General features: G+C 34.4%; 3 protein-coding genes across 5 annotated transcripts in view; 1 reads left to right on the top strand and 2 right to left on the bottom strand.

Moving 5' to 3' along the window:
- The window catches only part of LOC136039397 (V-type proton ATPase catalytic subunit A), an 81,360-nt gene extending 79,148 nt beyond the window's left edge, over positions 1–2,212 (top strand). For all 3 annotated transcript variants that reach the window (XM_065723097.1, XM_065723096.1, XM_065723098.1), the window contains one exon: positions 907–2,212. In XM_065723097.1, the coding sequence (XP_065579169.1) occupies positions 907–999 (93 nt within the window). In that variant the 3' untranslated portion in view covers positions 1,000–2,212. The remainder of the gene's footprint in view (positions 1–906) is intronic.
- A 1,256-nt stretch (positions 2,213–3,468) lies between these two features.
- Positions 3,469–21,866, bottom strand: LOC136039401 (uncharacterized). Its single transcript, XM_065723118.1, has 5 exons — positions 21,602–21,866; positions 16,388–16,542; positions 13,429–13,572; positions 9,401–9,479; positions 3,469–7,064 (listed from the first exon to the last, which is right to left on the bottom strand). The coding sequence occupies exons 1-5, from the start codon at positions 21,815–21,817 to the stop codon at positions 6,678–6,680; spliced, it is 981 nt and encodes a 326-aa protein (XP_065579190.1). The 5' UTR covers positions 21,818–21,866; the 3' UTR covers positions 3,469–6,677.
- Positions 21,867–23,236: 1,370 nt separating this feature from the next.
- Positions 23,237–23,503, bottom strand: part of LOC136039393 (probable N-acetyltransferase san) — a 32,638-nt gene continuing 32,371 nt past the window's right edge. The window contains exon 4 of the mRNA XM_065723088.1: positions 23,237–23,421. Within this exon, the coding sequence (XP_065579160.1) occupies positions 23,277–23,421 (145 nt within the window). The 3' untranslated portion in view covers positions 23,237–23,276. The remainder of the gene's footprint in view (positions 23,422–23,503) is intronic.

Raw genomic sequence — 23,503 nt, 5'->3', positions numbered from 1 at the left:
ATGTTTGAAGGAAAGTATGTTAGTATGTTGTTTATTATAATATCTATTGGGATGAACAATTAGTGGTTGGTCACTTTTGAAGGAAACAAAGTATGTTGTATGTTTGAAGAAATGTATGTTAGTATGTTGTTTATTATAATATCTATTGGGATAAACATTTAGTGGTTGGTCACTTTTGAAGGAAACAAAGCATGTTGTATGTTTGAAGGAAAGTATGTTAGTATGTTGTTTATTATAATATCTATTGGGATGAACAATTAGTGGTCGGTCACTTTTGAAGGAAACAAAGTATGTTGTATGTTTGAAGAAATGTATGTTAGTATGTTGTTTATTATGATATCTATTAGGATGAACATTTAGTGGATGGTAACTTTTGAAGGAAATAAAGTATGTTATATGTTTGAAGGAAAGTATGTTAATGTTTTTTTTTTACTATAATATTTATTCGGATGAACATTTAGTGGTTGGTCACTTTTGAAGGAAACAAAGTATGTTGTATGTTTGAAAGAAAGTATGTTAGAATGATGTTTATTATGATATCTATTAGGATGAACATTTAGTGGATGGTAACTTTTGAAGGAAACGAAGTGTGTTGTATGTTTGAAGGAAAGTATGTTAGTATGTTCTTTATTATAATATCTATTGGAATGAATAGTTAGTGATTGGTCACTTTTGAAGGAAACAAATTATGTTGTATGTTTGAAGGAAGGTATGTTGGTATGTGGTTTATTTTAAAAATTTCTCGGATGAACATTTAGTGGTTGGTCACTTTTGAAGGAAACATGCTAAACAATTAAAAGAAGTACAATTAGGCTACTATTTTTATGCTATTTCTAAGTGCCATAGTTGATTTTCTAATGTTTTTGTGTTTGGCTTAATAGCTTTTCATTGCATTTAATATTATAGGATCCAGTCAAAGATGGTGAAGCTAAGATTAAAGCGGACTTTGAGGAGCTACATGAAAAGATGCAACAGGCTTTTAGAAATCTAGAAGATTAAAAATATGTTTGATTCTAAGTTATGTCATCATTCTTGTATCAGCTAGAATTGCTCTTTATCTTTTTTTGTTCCGCCTCGCGTCGTAAGAAACATTTCAAATTTAATATCTGTCTTTATTTTGAATTAACACTCGAGATGAAGTGTATGTGTCCGCAGAAACTAGTTAGCATGAATATTTTAATGGGTCAGTATGGTTATTATAAATGTAATACCAAGTTTATTAACTATTGTGATGACCTTAGTCCAATCCTTTAACCCCAGCTAGATGACGCTTATTACTTCATTCCACAAATTCTAGAGAAGGAAGAAGCTGAAAACATAATTGAAAACATGAAAGACGGTTTTGAAATGTTTCTATTTTTGCGTGTAGCTCGTGTTTCTTGTTTTGTTTAGGTCGTTTTTATCAGTGTGTGTGCATTAGTAGATGTCGGGAAAGTTCAGACGAAAGTTGCTCTGATTTTTTTTTTTCTACACAAACATCCTAACCAATACCCTTTTTACATTCTTATGTCATCATTGCTTGATTTGAACTTCTATAGAGACGAAAATGAAAATATATTGTTCGCTTTTAGATTGGTAATTTCTAGAAAGCCTTAAAGTTTCTTTGAAAAAATAAGCTGTTACAGGTTCGTGCCATAACATACGCTTCCCGTAAGGCTGTGTCCTATTCGATCCGGAGGAAAGGGGTCAACTATACAACAAAATACGTCCAGGCTTTTCTTAGCCACCACGTGGAAGTGCTTATTCTTATGTAATTTTCCATATCAGGGTGGGGGGGGAAGACCAATTCAAGACGTGCTTTTCCTAACCCTGTTTTTTTTTATAGGTAAAGAGTATTTTTAGTTAGAAATCGATTGTTAAGAGTCACTTTTGTTTTGTCCGGTTAGACTTTCATCTGCTGGTGGCGTGCGGCACATTTGTTGATTATTTGTATTGTTATTTTTTTATGAATACGAGATTTCATTTCAAAAGATTCAGGTTTTTTTTCAAAATGGACTTTTTGGGAAACAGAAATATATAATTTTTCGATCACCTGTTACTCCTTTTTCTACGATAATTGGTTTTTTTTCTTTTTTTTATGTCCGATTTGTCTAATGTTCAGATCTTAAGTGATTCATGTCATTCCATAAAAATATTAATTTAACCAAGTGATTTTTTCGAAACGTTTTTGTTTTTTATGTGATGAAAATAAAAGAATATGAAGAAATATTAATTCTGTCTACTTTATATTAGTATTTATAGGAAACCCACCCACAACACTCGTTGTCTCCATTCCTTGTCAAACCAACTTCCTTCTGTAAAAAGAGGGGTGGTAATCTTTTTAGTAGACAGAGTTCTAAAAATTTGGTCACACAATTATGTAGCATCTGAATTAAATTATGTTAAAGATATTTTATTCTTTAACGGTGCTCAATTAAACTTATTGAAAATATCATAGAAGATTAAAAAACGTAAAAAAAATGAACACATCCCCCTTTATTTATTTACTCCGGCAATTGAAAACAAGACCTTCACCACTCTACCATATACCCCGAAAGTGTGCGTCAAACTTAAAATTTCTTTTTAAGAAACATAATCTCTCTGTTTCTTCCATGAATGAAAAAAAAAGTTGAACACTTTTTCAATTCTCGAAAATATAATGCTGACCCTGTATTGGGTGGTAGTAGTGTTTAGAGTCTCTTGTTCATGTGGGAAAATTTACATTAGTAGGACCCGTCAACAGATGGGGGAACGGCTGCGTGAGCAAGAGAGTTCAATAAAATACCATGAGGTTTGTAAATATAAATGACGATTTTGATTTTGCTTTGACCCTCCACATCTTTGAAAATCCATGTCATTTAGTTCTTTTTCACTAGACAACTTTAATATCTACAGCAAATGGCTTACCACAATCTTTAAGGGAGGTAATAGAGACATAAATAGACATAATAAATAAATGCATAAATTGAAACTTTGCTTTAAATAGAGATACTGGAGATGTTCCTATAAATAAAGACGAAGAATTGCAATTCATTTCAATGAATTGCCTTGTTTCATCTCACTTTGTTTATCAGTGCTGGTTGAACTTTGCTGAAGTAAAGATGCTGGGACTGTTTAAAAAAAAAAATTATTTTAGTTTTATTGGTCGTATGTTGTTGTAAGTTTTTCTTCTTTTATATATTTGTTTTGCTAAAGGGCCCTTGGACATTTGACCGCACTTTTAATGAAAATTGGGTCATTAGGCAAGCTAAGTCAATGGCTAAGCAGAGAATTCTTGTTCAGTCTAACCGGTGAATGTTCTCTCGTTTATTCTGGCTTGTTTTTAATTTTTTTTATTCATTTTTTTTTGTTCGTTTGATTCAGCCTTTTTTCTGCTATTTTCAAATATACTTCGAAAGGTTAGTTTTTTTTTCTTTTTTTTTAGTAATGAAGGCGGCTTGGCGGAGGTCCTTGACGAAATATATGCTTTTGTCATTTTTGCTTCTTTTCTGTCCGCTGGCAGATATTATTCTTTTTACCTTGGCTATTTAATTTTATTGTTCATTTATAATTTTTTTTTCTTTGTAATACGTCATGTATAGCCACTGTGGTCTTAGAATGTATTTAATATGTCATTGTGAAAACTGATAAGCGTTTTTGTACAAGTGATGTCGTGGGCTTTTTGAGAACCAAATACATTATCGTGTTCATTGAGAGAGATACATTTATTAAACCAAAAAACAAAACAGTAATAATAGCCATCTCTTAGAAGTAAAAAAAAAAACTTGCCCGAGGGGGCGGCAAAAATGCATTAGAAAATGTTACAGGACTAAGAAAAAAAAATTTTTAAACCAGTGATACGACCTATTCGGCACCACAAACATTTCAACAAAACTTAAAATCACACCCTGAGAGACCATAACAAAGTGTTCAATGTATTATTTGCCCCCTCCCCCCAAAAAAAACAGAACAAAAGAACTAAAATTCATACTTAGTAAAAAAAGATTTCTTTTATTTCTCTCTTAAAAAAAAGTAATATCACTATTATTTTTAAAACTCTGATCTAGATGATTCCAACTTCTAATCCCCCTATGAAGCACTAAAAACGTCGACCGGGTCGAAACAATCAGTGGGATATTAAGATCACCAAAAGATCGAGTGTCATAATTGTGGATGATGAATTTCAAATTAACTTAACTGTCAAAAAATGAGAGATTCGTACTATGATGTAGCCTAAAAATAAACAAAAGTGTATATAACTCTCGTAGCCCAGAGGCTGGTAGTATCCTTATTCGCTCTTAGACGTTCTGTGCCGAATTCCAGGGTTGTAGCCCAACCAACAAACGACCAGCTTTATTTTGAAGAACTTGCACCGGCCGGGCAACGGAAGCAAATTTACCAAACCAAACGCTACTACAATACAGAATATATGGATAGAAAAGAAAAAAATAAAGAAGGTGTGGGACACATGTAGGTAAAAAATGCTTATATTTTCTCTTTATACCTAGGTTACGAGACAAAATTTTACTCACATACTGTGCATAACACTTGAATCATATAATCTCATCAATATAAACTCCAGATACTTAATCGATAAAGCACGCTTTAAAACTCCACAACGTGTTACAATTTCATTAATCCAAGGATAAAAAACGTGAGATCAGAATTAATCTTAAGCCTATTTACCCTCAACCAAGAATGTAACCTATCTACATTTCTATTTCATCGATGTCAGGAGTAATTCTTCTGTCTTTGCAGTGCTGATAGCCACATGTTCGAAAAAATCGAACATTGATGCGAGCAGAAATCCGGAGACGCAGCTAGGGCTCGTGGCTCACTCGTCACGTTTCTCTCTAAACTATGGTCCAGAAAGTAATAAAGAGCATTTTTAACACATGCGGAGAGCTATGGTGAACGAAATTGGTGAAAAAAGGTACAATATCCAAATGGACACAACTCAGGAGGCTGGGTTTGTGGACCAGACTTCTATTATGTTGAGATATGTGAAAGACGGTGAAATTCACGAACGACTTTTAGCTGTCGTACCTGTAAGGGTATGCACGAACTTCTACTAGCCAAGATCGAAGAGTGTGGACTTAAGTACAAAAAGGTAGCCGGGGAACCGGTTGACGATGCTTCTAACATGATGGGTGAATTTAAGGGACTTCGTTCTCTCATTAAAAACCGCGTTCTAGGTTGGGATTATATCTATGGACTTAGTTCTCACATTAAAAACCGCGTTCTAGGTTGGGATTATATCTATGGACTTCGTTCTCACATTAAAAACCGCGTTCTTGGTTGGGATTATATCTATGGACTTCGTTCTCACATTAAAAACCGCGTTCTAGGTTGGGATTATATCTATGGACTTAGTTCTCACATTAAAAACCGCGTTCTAGATTGGGTTTATATCTAATGAAGCAGCGGGAGCTGCTTGATTCAGTCCACTTTGAAGATGTTTTAGAAGACGTAAAAAGAGATTCGAAGACTTTAACATCGCTTTTGTCAGTGCAGTAGTTTTTTCTGCTTTTAGTCCAGTTATTTTGTTTTTTATCTGACCAAACTATATATTTTGTGTTCCGATGGAAAGTCATAAAAGATAAAACTCCCAGTGTTCTTAAACATCCTTCTGAAGAAGACAAATACCGTGAATGTTCTTTGGCCCAGTTTTTCGTGGCGCAGAACGAAAGCTGAAAATTTTATAGAGCTGAAAATACGATGAAAACCTATGAAAACCTGAGCAATACAGAGTTCAACCGAGTATCAGAGAGAATGATGAGCGGTATTTGTCCTCTTTCTACTGTAAGCCTACTTCTTACTTAGCGGGTAGTACCAATTTGCCTGGCGGTGCAGACTTCGGTACGAATGACGCGGAACACAGTTTCAATTCATTGTTCAAGGCCCGTTCCTAGGGTTGATTGTGCCCGGAAAAAATTGATCGCAGTGCCCCCTTCTGACTCAAATATAAACAAAAAATCCGAATCAAAGTGAGCACTCCCCCAGCTATTGCCCCTCCCCCTCCCATAGATCTAGTGCCTGGGGTAGCTGCCCCAATTGCCCTCTACTTTAGGAACGGCTCTTTGTATTACCATAGTATTATATAAACGCAACTGCATTTAAAAAGAAACAGTTGTTTATTCCTTAAGAATAGGTTATTCTTCGAAAAGAAAGCCATTAAGTCTATTTTGTCGTCAATTAGTTATAAATTGATTTGTTCTTATATTGAATGTTCTCTATAATCTCAATGTTGCAAGCTGTTTCACTTTTTTGAAATTTTTGATTGAATTTGAAGAATATTTCTAACAAGCATAATATCCACGCTAGTGGAGATCGGTGAAAAACTAGATCTATTGGACTATGCAAGATCTAGGGTTTAACAATTTAAGCAATTCAGGACATAATCAAGTCCAGCTCTGACCATCTAAATTTTACTCAGTAAAAAAAAAAAAATCCCCAGGTGCCTGGCTACCATGAAAGCTGGGTAAACTGAATTAAACTTTAATTTAAATAATTTAATAATGGAAGAAATGTATTCAAAAAGTCATGTGGTTTTTTTAAGTCACTAAATTCCCATGCTCGGCTGTGCTTAGGCAGGCATTTGATTCTAGACCTCATTATTTTTTTGCCAATAAGAACATGAAGAGAAAACAAATTATTATTGGTCTGTAGCTAAACACACCTGAATAAGTGCTTAAACACAAGTAATTTCATATATTGCATTAATTTTGTAGATTCTTTAATATTTGCATTGGAATTCCGTCTTCGTAATCTCCATTTGCATTCGAAGTACTTATAGATAACTCTGGGGACGCTAATTTAGCTGTTTCAGTCCCTTCAAAATCGGTGGAAAAACTTCCTGTTGTATCCAATTCAGCTCTGGCAATTTCACTTGACTGCTGTCTGGATCGTGTTGAACTATTTTTCCTTGTTCTGTCGCCCGAAGCCAGTGATATTGAATATCTAGTCATTGCTGTAGAAGGACGAGACTGTGCAATCAAACTGGTTGCTGAAATTGAAGTTGTTTCGAAATCAGGAAGAAAGCAGCAACGTAGCAGCAAAGAGCAGAAGGTAAACAGCCACGCTACAAATGATCCAAATACAGTAATCTACAAAAAAAGACAATACAAGTGCGCCTTAACTTAAAAAATAAGCTGTCAAATTGAAACTAATAGAATTATGTATCGGTTTTTGGGAACGACTTGGAATCTAGAAATGCTAGTGCCTAGAAATTTCGTGTCCCAAATTTTGCTCATTAATTTCATATGTGTCTGAACTGATGCGCTATGCGCTTTATCAGGAGTTCCCATTACAATCGGTTCGTAGTTAATACCCCTTTGGATCTGAAACTGTGGAAGCAGCTCTTGAGTTCTGTCACACAAGAAATTCAGAAGTAAAAAACAGAGATATAGCTTAAGGACACTGGAACCAATGGAATATAAAAGCATAGGTTCTAACCAGAACCTTTTTACTTGATTTCGTGTTGAATTATTGGTAAACCAGAGATACCAAAATATTTATGTTGGAGTTTTAAAATCTAAACAATAATTTTGGTAAGATTCCAAAATAGTATAGTGTATCAAGGATGTATATCAACAAAACCACTAGCATTTTGCAAAAGACTGGTTTGAAAGCATCCACCTCTATGCTGAAAAAAAATTATATCGTCACAAAAAAGAAATTCTCCATGACTCCTCCGGTTTGTTTATGCTTTCGGATCATCAGACAATGCATGTTCAACATTCTCGTCATTTAGATTCCCGGAAAGTTTTGTTATATTTACCCCTCTCCTATATTTATTCATATATTATATTCCTTGAATAAAACCCTTTCTTTCATAAAAAAATAATTTTTTTACGTTAAAGGACACATGTAGCATCCCAGAGTTTGCCCTGCTGCCAGGGAACATACTAGGAGCTCTCCTCCCATAATATTTGGCGTATGTAAAAGGTGCTATAATAGAGAGCAGAATGATAATCAATTACTAGCCATACTTCTTCTTTAAAATATCAAAACATATAACTAAGGCATCCTATCCCCCAACCTTTGACACAAGTAAGGTGTGCTATAATTTCCTGTGATGTTTTGGTGGCCAGCCCTAGTTATTAATAGAAGAAAAATGCTAGAAAAAATTGTCATCAATATGCTAGTTGAGCAATCGAGTTTTCAGCTGCAAGTTAAAACGCTTACCCGTAGCCTATCTGGTAAAACAGGAGATATTTTACAGCGTTTTATTGTTTCTTTTACAGATTGTTTGTTTTGAACGGCAAGTCTACAATAAACATTATGAAAAAAAAATTCCTTGGCAAGTCCGATGATCTACAGGCAAAGGCTTAGTCTAGTTACCAAAAAATCGTGGGCTCAACCATACTGAGCTCAGTCATGCTTGCCAAATAAACAGTCCCGTGTATAGGTGGCATATTTATATATAGTAAAAATATACCGTGTTTAATTTTTTTTCTATTTTTTTAAGTTGATTTATCGTATTTATATGACCACTAGCAATATTTCCTCTTTAAAAAAAAAAAAAAAACTAATGGCCACAATTATTCTTCAAAGTAAGGGCTTCTAAACAAGGTTGTTCAAAGACCCATGGACGCGATAGCAGATTAGCATGGGTGAGCTATAGAAAGGATATTCTATACCAAAATGTTAAGCGCAAAAGCATTATCATATCAAGAATTATGTAGCCTAAAGGGAAAGGGAAGAGTGCTAAAGGGTACGAACTTGGAAGTTGTCGAGGTCAATATCCCGGTTACAGCGTGAGATACAACCTACTAAAAATGAATAGTAGACCCTAGCGACCGAAAATTTAAAGGCACATTTTAAATTTGTCAAGTGAGGAGGAATCGCCATTTGAAGCTGATTCTGGAGTGGTGACTTCATTTTCTTCAATCTTGACGGGAAAAGATTGTAAAAGGGAAACTTATTCAATGGTAAAACTTTATAAAAGAAATATTCTTTTTACAGTCTTTTTCATGGCAATCTAAACTATACAAAAAAAAAAATCTATTTGACATAATATGACACCCCACTAAGGTAAGAATAGTTTTCTGATAGCTATCAGGTATAGCTTCCAGGTAATTTTTCCTCAAGGTTTCACTTCTACAGAGGCTAAAAATTATAGAAACCGTAACCTTTTAAGCAGTTTCACTGGTTTTATTGTAAGAAACCTTAATTTTGGATTGAAGTAGAAGGCCTGAAACTGAACAGTATTTCGTCTTGAGACTTAGATCTTGCAACTCCAATATTAAAGAACTATTAATAGAACTGAGAACATCCAAGAACTTAGAACTTAGAACTATTACTAGAACATCCAATATTAATAGAACTTAGGTACCGTCAAATTTCTCTTAGTCATTTTTTGCCTTATTGTTAAAAAATAAATTAAGCAAAGGTCGAGTCAAGCCCATAAGACCTTTTTTGAAACATAAATACTACTTACTTCAACAAGAAAGGCTTGGAAATAAAAAACGTTCATTTTTGGTTTCGCATCAACAATATAATTTCGTATGTCTGAGCACCTAGAAAGAAATGGTTTATATGATAAGCAAAATGAAAAAAGTATGTTTTGTGTTTTAAAATGATTCATAAAATAAATTGAATTACGGAAGCTGCAAACATGTTATACATACCACGATAAAAGCACAAACACGATAGGACAATAAAAACATGCTTTATTTGCTACTAATTCCGCTCTACTAATTTGCTGTAATAAATAGAAATTTTCGGAGTGTAATAACAATAATATATTGCTTAAAAAGATTAATAAGCCTCTGATTACAAAAAAAAAATCTAAAGAACACAGACATCTCTTCATTTCGGAAACTTCTTTTCAACTCAAAGAAATCTTCAGAATCTGTTGATCATACGTTTGAAACAAGAATTCTATTATTACAGTGTTTAGTTAAGAAGTAGTGTTGAGAAAAATACAACAGGACAAGTATAAGACATAAAAATAACAGATCTACAAAACACATGCTAGTGCACTAATTGTTTGTTACTCGATCTGTTAAATGGTCTTTAGTTTTTTCTATTAAAAGAACACCAAGTTATTTATAAGTGCAATTGATTTGTTTTATTGGCCATATTTCAGTACACTTGCTTAATGGAAAAGGCTTAGGAAATTTTAACCCAATGTACCATAAAAAGGGCAAATTTTTGGAGCATTGGCTGGTTAAAAGATGCTCATAGTTTTAGTCACGTAATGTTTGTGGTCATAGTTATAAATTTTGAGTCATTTGTTTCAATGAATGAATCTTTATCGAGCCAATCAGTCTTTTTGAGTAGAACAAAGTATTCAGCCTGACTCCTGGAGCCCAAGGATGCCGCAGAATGGATAGCCTCCACGAGACTTTTCTTGACGGTTCCAAAATTTAAAAGGCTGAGAAACACTGATAAACATCTATGAAACTAACCATCATGGGCATATGTAGCTTTTTGCCTAGGGGAATGGGGGCTCAGTCGATTCTGTGATGAAGATTTGGGGGAAGTTATATTTGCAGTAGAAAAAACCTTACGTTGCCAGCAAGTTCTATCACTCTTGTGAAATCTTTATTAATAAGAAATCACTGAAATTATAAATCATCAATAAGCTTCAATATTAATCTTCTTGGATTAAAGCTAAAACTTTTCAAGACATTATACTTCTTGTTTGACTTTTATTCTGTCATTCCAGCTGTTTTTTTCAGCTTTTTAATTCATCTACCTTTTATCAACTACTTTTTTGACCATCTACCTTTTTTCAACTGCTTTTTCAGCAATATCAGGTGTAAACTTAAAGTTCTAGGGATCCTTTCGCACGCCCATGCTAACCATATAAAGAAGCTGGAAACAAAGTAATTATGCCAGTATCTACATAAAACAAATACATGTAATAGCAGTACTTTTCTTTTTATATTTCATAGATCATCTTCAGTTTCAAAATTGATGATGAATGAGGTCTAGCAGAAATCATCATTTGTTCCAATCATCTTGTCCAATTCAAAATCATAAATTCTCAAACATAATGCTTTTCATTTTCACTTTGACTCTACTCGAATTCCTGTAATTTGTCCATTATTTTAGAAAAAAAGATATTACCAAACCTTTCTTAAGGTTTCATGTGTAATTTTGAAATACAGCCTACTAGAGGATTTCTCACTCATCTATAACCGTTCAAACACTCTTTCTGTATTTCTAACTAAGTTGTATTTTTGGGTTGTATTTTTTTGTAACGAAAGTTTTCACTAAAATTGGGGCTTTAATGCCTAGATCGTTCCTTTTTTGGATCTAAACTCGGGATTTCAGTTTGATAATTACGACGTTCGATGAAGGTGAAGTTAAGATATCAGCTTGCTAATTCGTGTGCCTAGCGAGATGAGATGAGATGATGATATCGATGAGATGATAGTATCCTCCTGTATATAATAGCTATTCAATTTTTGACTTTTGGGTTTGTAAATTTTTAAATTTAATACTTAATATTTTAGTTCTTGGGGGGGGGAGGGAATGGTGTAGAGGTAATAGATAAACAGGAGGCCCCTCTATTAGCAAAATTGATTTGTAATGCATAAAAGCTCTATTTTGAGGCTCAGTTTCTGCAATCACAAGGTAGCCAAGGAAGGACATGGAAGTTAATTAATTCGGTAGTTGGGAAGACAGAGTGAAATGATAGGCCAAGATAGGATTATGGTACATGATGAAAAAAAAATACCGATGTCTTAAGTCATGATTTTGTTAGTATCGGTGAAATAGCAGCAAATTTATCATCACCATTGTCAGATTATAATTCCCACCGTAGGCACAAATCAACACCTTCAGACAGATCGATGTTCTTCTCTCCGGTCACTGAATCCGAGGTGACGAACGTTCCTATGCTTATAAGAAGTGGCAATTCGTAAGTGCTAGACGGGTCTTTTTCTTACCTTATGAAAGTCATTATGACTGTTATTACGATTGCACATACGATATCTGCACATACAATAAATTTAATCTTTCAGACAAGAGTACCGAGTACCAAAAACCGTTGGAAGGGGGTGGGTGCCCCTCCCCCCGTATGTGACGGCCTTGGTCCTACATAAAGAGGATGACCACAATATTCCGTCTAATTACCGTCAAATTTTAATACTGTCTGCGTTTTCTAAAATTGTAGACAGAACATTATGTAATTGGATGAATAATTCTTCTTAAAAGACTAAAATTGTTTTCAAAGCCTCAATTTGGTTTAGGAAATGGACTTGGGACTCATTATCTTATAATCATTATTAAACAGTTTGTGAGTGACAAAGGAGAAATTCCTGCAAGCTTGTCCCTGGACATTCAAAAAGCGTTCAACTGAATTTCTCATTTTATTTTATTTTCTAAGCTTAAAAATTTGGGAGTTCGAGGGAAAGCATTAGATTTAGTAAAATCATATATTTATGAGATAACACAAGTTACTTTAATCAATAATTCAGCTTCCTCTTTCCTTCTACTATCGTCATCAGTTGGTGTCTCTCAGGGTTCAATTATGGGGCCTCTTTTCTTTCTTCTTTGTTTTAACAATCTGTGGTTTTTTCTATCTTCATCTTCTCTGGATACACAGTTTTCTGAGTATACAGCTGCTTCTGTGTGCGGTAAATCTTTATTTGAGCTTCAAATAAATATTTCCTAAGCATACAGTCGTGTTTCAAAATAAATCGATGGCAATAAGCTTAATAAGAAAAAAAAAACTAAACTATTATTTATTGTAGAGTTGAGTGCATGTTTTTCAAAACTAACTAAAATTTGCTATAAAACTAACTTCTACCAAGGTACCAGAAAAAATGGAGAAAGAAACAAAAAATAAAGATAAGTGGGGTGGAACAAAGAAAGAAAAGGCCAGATGACCCAATCGTCCACACAAACGAAGCGTAAGCCATCGAAAAGTCCCAGGAAAACCCTCTCTGGTCTAATTTTCATGTAAATCTTATTCTCGTATCTTTAATTCATGTGTCGATGGAAGCGGCTTCTATCCTCATGACCAGGGTTGCCACAACGGTCAGTTCCTAGAGTGCTATAATTCCCAAAATTTGTGTGCTATAAGCAATTTTCGGTGCTGCAGTCAAAAAATTGATTGTAATAGTGCTACAATAGCACTTTCGTGCTGCAGGTGGTAACCCTGAGCACGTACTAAAATGCTACACATAATGAAATAGTGCTAAAATAGCAATCCCGTGCTACAGTTGGAGTCAAGACTTCGTATAGTTTTCTATCCAAACGAGTTTTTTTTGCCCTTGAATGTTCACCCAGTCCATTTCCCATCCTGAAAACCACCCTATTTAATATTATAATAATGATACAAAATACATTTCCTAAGATATTCTACCATACTTGGGTTTGGCTTACAAGAAATACTTCCCACGGGGCTATATATTGTCGTATCCATAGGGTTATAAAGGTTACTTTATCCTTAGAATATACTTTCAAATTATACCTCAGTATTATACGCTGAGTTCATCAAAAGTTACTTACCTCTGAGCTTTCAAACCAGTTGTAATTGACTGACAGAATGCTCGAAGTCCTCCGTAATATGTTGCAGCATTTAAACCAGAGATGAGAAGAAGTATGCCACTTGCACACACTCCAGGACATATTAATTGCCATGGTTTAGAATATCTGCAAGGAAAAATCAGGAAGGATACGTTTTCAACCCTTTCCTCAAGGGTTGTGGGGGATTATGTCATCCCTGGAGGCATAGCTATTTGACCTTCTGAGTATTTTTAACAGGATAGCTATTTAAAAATTTTGATCAGATGTCTTTTGGGGAGGACAGCTAAAAAAAGGTAATGGAAGGGGGGTTTGTTGTCCTCTGACCACTTTTCAACATCCTGCTCGCCATGCACTGAAAGTTTCACCTTAATACCCCCAGCCGTTCTTAAGATATTGCAAATGCACCTTTTTATAAACGGAATACATATAGTGTCTTTTGATATAGCTTAGCATACACCTCAACATTTCCCGAATTTTCACTTTAATACCCTCAGCCTTTGGAGACACCTTGAATCAAATGTTCCCCTTTTTTGTAATGATAAATATTGCATGCACACACTGGGCAAATTGCATAGTTTATAATTCTTACCCCGGCCCTTTGGGACTATGGCATCCCGGGAAGCACAGTCATTGGGACCTCTTGACTATTTTGAACAAAATTGCTTTTTCAAAATTTTAGATCAGTGTTGAGGGAAGTGATCTAAAAAGCGCAAGGGGGACTGTTTTCCCACCAATCACTCTTCAGCATCTCCTTCAACATACCCTGAAAGTTCCAACTTAATATCCTCAGCCATTCTGTAGATATTGCTCATACGCAGTACAGACAACCAGCATGTACGTTGTGTGTTTTGACTTTGTTCGGCATCCCTCTCAACATTTCTACCTTAATACCCTAGACCTTTTTGGAGACCCAGGATCAAACATACCCTCTTTTTGCAATAAAAAAAAATTATGTTTTAAACAAAAACGGGGCAACTTACGGAACTTACAACCCTTGGTCTAGGCGCTGTGGGGGGTTATGTCCAACTCAGAGGCATAGTAACTCGATCTTTGGACCATTTGATCAACATATCTATCTCAAAATTTTAATCGGATGTATTTGGATGGGGAACTGCATGGGAGGGGCTGGTTGCCTTCGCATTATGTTTAACTCTTTAAAAGAGCACTAGAACTCTTCATTTCCAATCAAACGAGCCCTTTCCTAAGCTTATACAACTAGCTTTTTTGGTATGAAGTGCTCTGGGAAAAAAATGATATATAGAAACATTATGGCTCTTTACTATAAGCAACGCTAGAGCACTGTCTCTGATTATAATAAAGTGTTTTAGAGATATCCCTGTATGTGTTTTTTTTTTATTGCTTTGCTTAAAGATTATGGAAAACCATTTACTGTGGAAACTACGGTTCTCTTATCAAAAAAAGTAAATGACTAGATATCTAAAAGCATAGGGGTTGAACACAGCTTAAAAATCGACATTTTTGGTCTTAGACTTAAAAATCTATTGGAAGCTTGTATTCGAGTAGCCTTCCTCCCAACTGTTGAAAGATTCTGCCAATGTAAAATTTCTCACAGGAATACGGGTCCTTATATGTGCCACTACCAAGAATAGGATTAGTTTTTTCTTTCCCAAAATTCAAAGAACCTTCAACCTTGGATTAATCTTTGACAAAATTACTAAGATTATGTTTCGTAAGATGTTTCCAAGTTTATCGCTGATTTTAGCGATATCATTATTCTTTTTTGCCTTTATTTAATCATATTTATAACATTTGACACACAATATTAATTGGGTAAACATTACAAAAATACCTCTTTTATGGAATTTAGCTAAGGCACTGCATGAACGTCTGAACAACTTTTTAATATCAATCAACTTAAGAAATTACCACGCCAATGACCACAGAAAGGGGGAGTAGCTTGACGAGAAATACAAATAACAATCATTGTGAGTGGGCTCACTATATGTAGAACATTCAAGATGGAAAACTTTTGTTGGATTTCGGAAATCCAAGAAAGGAAGCTTCCCACACTCTTCAATCTCCAACGTAAACAGTAGATTATGATCAAATGTATTAAAATGAGCCCAAAACTCATTCATAGAATCATGGCTATGGTCACAAACGGACAGAAGATCTTCAGCAAAATGGGTCCAGAATGAGTGTAATAATAGAGAACTAACCAAAGGGAGACTTAGATAAAATCCATACAGAAGCTTTGAATTAGGACAGGTTTTTATTCGTTCTTCGTTTTTGTCGTAGTATATACGAAGTCAATGTGGTCACGGTATCGCAACAAATTGTCAGAGGTCTCAGTTTTCAAAACAATTTACTTTTTGTGCCGATTCAGAAAATGTAATATTCATTAAGTTAAATGTAATCATTAAAAAATTCTTGGTTTTTAAAATTCATCTATGACGCATAAGAAGAAAGGAGGAAAATCACCAAAAAGCAGTTTGATTTTGATCAAAACCGAGGGATTTTATAGTTTTTCTCGAATAAGGTGGTCAAAAATTATTTATATAGCCTCCCAGTTTAAAATGACGTATTATGTTTCTCCCCAGCAAATTCGTCGTGAATTAGGGGATGTTTTTTGAGGGGGAAACCTAAAATCTAAGAAAAAGTACACCTTCGGCTAAAATTTACAAACCGTTCATGAAAGGCTTTCAGATAAATATGGAAGGAACATGTTGGAAGTCATTATTATTGAAAATCCTTTGTTTGGAGGAATATACGAGTATTTGGACCATAATTTTATCTTCCACAGTATAATTGTTTAGGCAGTGCAAGTAAAACCAGCAACGAAGAGGCGAGAGGTACAAATACAATGACTATTCCAACTAAATTATCCCTTTTTGCATGAGCTCTATTTCTTCCAGAGGCATAATGACTTGCCTGAAAGGAATAAAACTTACTGAACTTAAAACAGAATTATGGAACTTACCTGAAGATTTTATATTCTTCAGGCCCAATACAGCAAAACATCGTTGCAAGAAGCCAGCCGGAGAGAACTTGAAGTGCGGTCATAAAACGAAAAAATGCGCAATTTCCCATTTCTCCCCAAACTGTCCCTTGTATCTGTTCGTCACTAACAACAAGCTAAAATAAATTGAAATTTGGGTTAATCTATAAACACCAGTCTTTGTTTAGTTACTGTCTTTTGTGATTTTGACTAAATGCTTTAATGTGGTTGGAAATAACAGAATTCCATGAGAACAATGAAAATGTAAAATACTCAATAGTTAATTGCTTAAAGTTTACCTCTCCAAAACAATTTCAAGTCTATAGATATCGTTTAAATTTTGGGTGTCTTTTTCCTGAACTTCGGGCGATACACTTCATCGTTTGTTTTAAATAACGGAAACACAGACTGATGACCAGCCCTTGTAATTTTGTATTTACTTTCCGAAATCCAAGGAAAAATTTTATTCGGATTCCGGAACGGTTGAAATCTTTTAAAATATCTATGTTACTGCTGTTCTTCAGCCCGGTCCAACCCATTTATATTCTGATATCCACTCGCTTTATTACGCAGATTTTACTGTGTTTTACAGAAGATTCTGATTTTTTCAATTTTCAAATTTTACTGTTTTAAAAAATATAGATATATCGAATGCCTTAAATCTTGATGTTTTCAAAATACCACAATAAAGTGTATTATCGCAAAAATATCGAAGTCTCTTGACTTCCTAACTGATTTGTCTTTACATGTCCTATGGTACACCAATTCAACATATCTTCGCATGGAGAAACAAGACACAGGGTTGGATGCATCGTCAGTAAGGCTGACGCAAAGACCTTCTTAGTTAAGAAGTGTTCTTAATAAATAAACAAAGGAATGAAAGTTTGACTTTATAGACTGGACTCTGTCATTTGGGACGGAGGCAAGCTTTAATTAAACATTCAGAAGAAGAGATCCATATATCAATAACTATCGACCAACTTCGGTTGGTCGATAGTTTGTATAAATATTTTCTAGAGCTACTGAAAGGATAGTTGCATTAAGAATCCAAAATCATTTGGAAGGGAATATATTCAGTCCTACACAACTTAGGACTGAAGATGAATATCTTCTAGCGCATAGCTTCTTGTGTTTTTCCAAGATTTACAGCGATTCGCTGATCTCAGTCTAACCTATGACCGTGTTTATATTGAATTTTCGAAAGCTTCTGATAATATTTCACTTCCCTACTGCTGAATATTAATGGACAAAAAGCTACACTTATTGTTGATTTTTATCCTGGCAATCTTAGTAATGGTTAGTGATGGATATCATCTTCAGCATATTTTCTAATGGGATTATCCAAGGAAGTAGCTGAGCTCTTTAAAGTTATTTTGTCTTTTAATCAGTAGTTAACCCCTTTCTATTCAGCTTACAACTGAAAGGAGGTCCTTATAAGGCGTAAAATTTCAACTACCATTAATACCAAAACTACATAATAGAAATTTTCTGAAGAGACCTTGATTTCCCGCTTCAATAGTGTGATTTTATTTCCATTTTAATTGCGACTAACTATGGAACCATTTTTACAAACTCGTCAATTTATGTTGTTGTTCATCACGACTGAAGCCCTGGGTCTGATTATTCTTATTGTATTTCCAATGTAACTCTTCAATGGAATGCAAACTTAAGAATTGTCTTTAACGTGCAATTGAAATATCACAGACATGGGTGGAAAGCTGTTAATGATCATCTTTTATCCCTAAAAAAAGTTTATAAATTTGGAACCTTTTGGTTCCAAATTTGGAATTTTCGGAAAAAAGAAAATGGAACCTTTTTACTCTCTCCCACCCTCAGGACGTTTCCTATTCTCAGGGAGTCACCAGGACTCAGCATTCTTCTCTTTAATTTTGTTAATGACAAGCAGATTTAAATTGATGTGTTCTAGTTCTATAAGTATATTAGATACTTTAATATAACACATTAGTAAGTAAAATCACCCTTAAGATTAATTGTTACCATGGCAATGAGCTGCCCTATCCTGGTGGATGGTACACTGATGGTAAACCAATCCAATTGGTTTGCCCCACCATACATTATTATTACAAATTACCATGACAAATGGAAATTTTTCTCTATGACTGTGAATAAAGCAATACGTTGTTACCAACACAGTTTTTCCAAAACAAGAATCTGGTTTTATGCTGATTTTTAAATTCATAAGATTCATTAAGTTTAAAGTTAATTAATAAAATTATAAGTCTGAGATAATTTGCCTGATTTTCTGAAAAGTATATTTTCAAAAGGGCGAGTGATCTTGATTAAACTAAGACCATCAAGATTCATTAAGTTTAAGGTTAATTAATGAAAATTAAAAGACTGAGATAATTTGCCTGATTTTCTGAAAAGTGCATTTTCAAATGACGAGTGATCGCGACTGAAGTAAGATGATCAAGTTCAGCATGACAGAGAACCTTAAGGCTGAAGTTCAAGCCTTTACCAACAAAAATTCGAATTTTTTTATTTATTATTTTTTTTTTTTTTTTTGAGAAGACTGATCATAGATGAGGGTTTAATGTTTATTTCTATGAACGACCAAAACAAACTAATGGTCACAGACCAAGGGGAGAAGGCTCTTTAAAAATGAAATAAAATATTCTAGTGCCTCTTTTCAGTAGCAAGTTTGTAAAACAACCAAGTGGTGCTTTCTGCGATTTATGGCACAAAATGGCGATTCTAACAAAAAGCTATCTATTCAGAAATTCTACCACAGCCATTCGATTAAAAAATTACCTAACCACAATGTACTGAGCTTCCCAATTTCAGAGGCTATGATACCGCTTGATGGACCGTTCGTTCCTATAGATGCAGGCAATCTATACTGTATAAATACTTAGCATAAACATTTATCTTAAGTCTTCCTTCACTTAACTAAGTTGATTTATTTGAGATGTCATGATACAAGTGGAGTAGCATATAATTGCACATCAGCTATTTTGGAAGAGGGCTGGCGGATCTTTGGCTTAGGTGGAGTGGTGTCCGTGCTTGAAGCTGCAAGTGCGTTCGTATGCATTTTCTAACTCTGCATGAGCCTTCAATAAAAAATGGAAAAGCTTTTCCGTTAGGATGACATTCAGTAACCTGAGATAGTACTGTTCGAAGAGAGATACATGCGCTGTGCATAGCGCAAAAACTTTTGGTGTCTGGTATATTTTTTTTTAGGAAGGTGCATTTTTAGAGCTTTGTTTGGTATAAATTAAAATTTTATTATCGCAACACTGGGCCCTTTTTTCAAACTTTCAACGACAGATGCTTCAAATCCGCTGAAAGAGCATTCAGATGATTATGGACTTGAATTCTGACCACCTTTCATTCAGAAGGAAGCGACCAGTGTGTGCGCTGACGGGGCGAGAGCTTCCATCTTGCTACGGAGACAGTAGTTCATTTTTGACAATTATCCTTCTCTTTGAAAAGCAAATTTACGTAACGAGTTTTTTTCTCCGGGGATTATTCTGCCGAGCTTAATCTTATTTTTTTGTGTGGTAATATTAATGCAATTTCTTATTTATTTATTGTTTGTTAATTCTTAATCATTATGATGGTATGCGCCTTTTTTTCTCCATTCAAGATCAGCGTCTTCGGTCTGACGTTTATTTATGGTTTTGCATTTTTTTGTTACATTTAGCAGTAAGTATTTGAGTGAATAGATTCGATATCTTCTACTGAAAAGAATGTTTCAAAAGGAAATAAGATAAAAATTTAAGATTAAAGACGACAGGAAATTTCCAAGACCGGTAGCTCAAACCAGTCTTGGAGAACTGTCATTCATGTCATCTACTGTTTCTAAGTAAGACTATTACGCTATTTATGCTTTTTCAATTTAACTCTGTAACAAAATGCTGCTTCAACACTATTTTTAAAAGCTCTTTGTCGTCTTTGTAAATTCAGCTTTGGAAAGCTTTGCTGTATGTAGATATCTTTGCTGCAAGTTATTTTTAATACATATAATAAAGACAAATTGAGAGACATAAGATCTGATTCTCTTGGGTTTCCTATAAGTTATTTTCCACCAACAATCCCGGCATAACAAACAGACAATTTCAATGAAAAAAAATTCGCGTTGTACCAAGTTTGTAGGCTAATGAAAGACTGTTCCAAGACCATTCAGCTTATGTTTAAACTATCATCCGGAAAAAATTTTAATTCCAGAAGAATTTTTCATTCCTAAAAGTAGCGAAGTTAAATTCAGGAAAGGTTTGAATCTAACTTCACAAAACCAAGAGGGGGATAAATGTTTGTTGACAATATGCATAAAGAAAAGTGAATTTGATAAACAAATTTAGAGCTGAGCAACATAGTAAACCCAAAGCTAAGTTCTTTCAAAAATAACTTCCATTTTCAATCCGTTTTTTTTCCCATATAGCTTTAGCTTTTCAGGATTAGGAAAAGTGACAAAGTCTACCAACTAGAAAGCTTTACTTGCCTGTGTAATATTATAAAGAAACATGGTGCATGCATTATAGACATAAAAAGTAGAAAAGCCAAGGCTCAAGATGTGTTTTTGTTCACAGTTGATAGAGTTTGGAATGATGGGAAGATAAATCAGCGAACTAAGGCCAGAATATTGGAAGCCACGGTAATGAAAGAAGTCAAGTATGGTTTCGTGGGCTAGAAAGGTTGAGTGTTTTCCAGAAGAATTTTGTAGAGATTGTCTTAGGTACTTGTTTGACAGACCACAAATGAAACAATAAACTGTACAAAATGTGGTTTGTTTACGCTTTCTTGGGCTAAAATGAAAAAAAAAAGGTTAAGAAGACTACACCAAGTTTTACAGATGAAGGGTGATAGACTGCCAAAGATTGTGCCTTTTGGCTATACCCCTGGGGCCAAACGAAAAGTAAATCTTCCCCAAATGGCCTGGGAAGCGGTCAAAGAGAAGGAATTAAAGAAAATCTGAACTTCATTGAAGTAGGTAAAGAATGCTGCTTTGAATTCTGGGGTAGACGAGGAGCATGTGGAGCTACTTTGCCCTCAGGCGGCTTGGTGTTGCAGTGAGTTTTTTGCATTAGTAGTAGTAGTCTTTCAGAAACCAGAATCAAGGTTTTGTTTCCACTATGCCATACTTTCAATTTAATTTTCAGAACAAGGTAAAAAAAAAACACTGAACGATATTTAGTGACATACTTTATCTTAGTGGTTAAACATAGATCGGCTTACTTGTATTGTGTCATTTGTAATATTTCCAAATACCAAATCAGCATACAGAAAACAAGGACCTTCAAAGATTAATTGAAGTCGCTCAAAAAGGAACAAACCAACAAAGGAAGAAAAAGCAGCAAATGAAAGGCAGGATATATGAACAATCCCCCAAACTGGTGAAAGTCTCTGCCTTTCATTTTCTTTCAGTCGGTAGTCGTTAAAGCTAGAACTCATACGAAACTATTTTAAATGCTTCCGCATTACTACTCTAGTGAACTGGACAAAGAATGTTGAGATACTAATATTACTCTTTGAAAAAACTCCACCTTTTCGCAATTACTAGGAGAGAGAATTAAAGGTGGAAATTTTATCAAACATAACTTTAGAAAGGAGTTATTACTTTGCGACAAAACGTTTCTTCAAGCCTTTTAGTATAATTAATAGAATGTTTTGATATGTCTTATACTGCTTATAGCAATACTTCGAACATAGAAGATGACTAAAATATTTCTTTTTTTTCCAAATATTTTGTTACGAGAATTACTAGACAGTTTCATCAAAGTTTTTACCAGTGCTAATTTATTTTAAAAGCCATCTTTCTTTAAGTGTTTAATTGTAACAATGCTCCAAGGGCGTGGCTCCGTTTGTTTACAAACTTAAAAACTTCGAATTCATTTTGTAACAATGACCGCCGATTACTTTTCACAAATTGCAAATTTTACTGTCACATAGATTTGACATGGGAAAACCGGAGCTTTTGAAAAGGTTATAAAAACAGAAGAAATCCAACTACAAACTTTTTATTGACAGTTACTGAACCTCTAAAGCTAGAACTTTTGAGAGACAGTAATCCAAATAATCAGTCTCTCAAAATTACGTCGTATAAATGTCGTCTTCTTGTATGCATTAATGCATTCTTATTTCTAATTTTTGATCGCATTGATCACAGCAATATCTCTACTAGAATATGATGAAGCTCGTCTTGACTCTTCAAATCAGTTCATCCACTGTCTCTGGCCAACTTGTAAAGATCCGAGTTTTGAAAACCCCCCAAAGGAAAATTTGCAAAAAACAAGCTATTTTTGGAGCTAGGTGATATCACCGAATAATTTCACAAATGCCGAACAGTTCTTGAACAGCTGCTATGGACTGCCTTGCAGGGTACCATGTCATATTATCCTGTCAGAATATCTTTTCACTGATTTACGATAACTAGATAGGAAGATTGTTTATCTCCAAGTCCCTATTCGGCAGCATTGCCACTTCACATTTCATGTTCATGGGGGAGGTTCTAACTTTGGATACAATATTTCATGCAGGGTTCACTTGTATTATTATGTATCTGTCAACAGAAATAATAGCCTACTGCAAACCACTCTGTAAAAAACCTAATGTCCGTGAACTTCATTTGGGAGGGAATTCCCCTTGTCTTGTAATACAACATCTTGTAACCTTGTCTTGTAATACAACAGTCTAAAAGTAGCGCGATCAGTTCAAACCCTATTAATTTGAAGAAATTCTACAACATGATCCCTTTTGCAAAACTTAATCTATTAGCAAAGAAAACGAACTAAATTACATAGGAGAAAATAGTGGCATCATTCCCAAAACTCCTTAAATCAAATGCCGCATCATGCAAGGAGAATACAGACAAAAGATTTAAATTTTATTAAAAATTAAAAGAAACAAAAGCTTATTTTTGATTCCTTAGAGTCCTCTGTAAAACGTGGGCACCGGGTGGGTCTATCCTTTTGTAGTACTGCTCTTTAGTGTCAATGACCTCAAAACCGAATTTTTGATAGAAGGAAAGAGCAACCTCGTTTGTAACTTGAACATGCCTAGAAAAATAAACTTTTATATATATATATATATATATATATATATATATATATATATATATATATATATATATATATATAT

The sequence above is a fragment of the Artemia franciscana genome, chromosome 19 (genome assembly GCF_032884065.1).
Source record: "Artemia franciscana chromosome 19, ASM3288406v1, whole genome shotgun sequence".
Taxonomy (NCBI): Eukaryota; Metazoa; Arthropoda; class Branchiopoda; order Anostraca; family Artemiidae; genus Artemia; species Artemia franciscana.
This window is presented reverse-complemented; position numbering and strand designations above follow the sequence as displayed.

Bases quoted from the DNA above. Each gene is read 5' to 3' on its own strand.
- LOC136039401 (XM_065723118.1), bottom strand. From the start codon at position 21,817: ATGAGTTCTAGCTTTAACGACTACCGACTGAAAGAAAATGAAAGGCAG. The intron at 13,573-16,387 runs GTAAGTTCCATA...TTTTCCTTGCAG, and splicing joins GAAGAATATAAAATCTTCAG to ATATTCTAAACCATGGCAAT. The intron at 9,480-13,428 runs GTAAGTAACTTT...ATTTCTTTCTAG, and splicing joins ACTGGTTTGAAAGCTCAGAG to GTGCTCAGACATACGAAATT.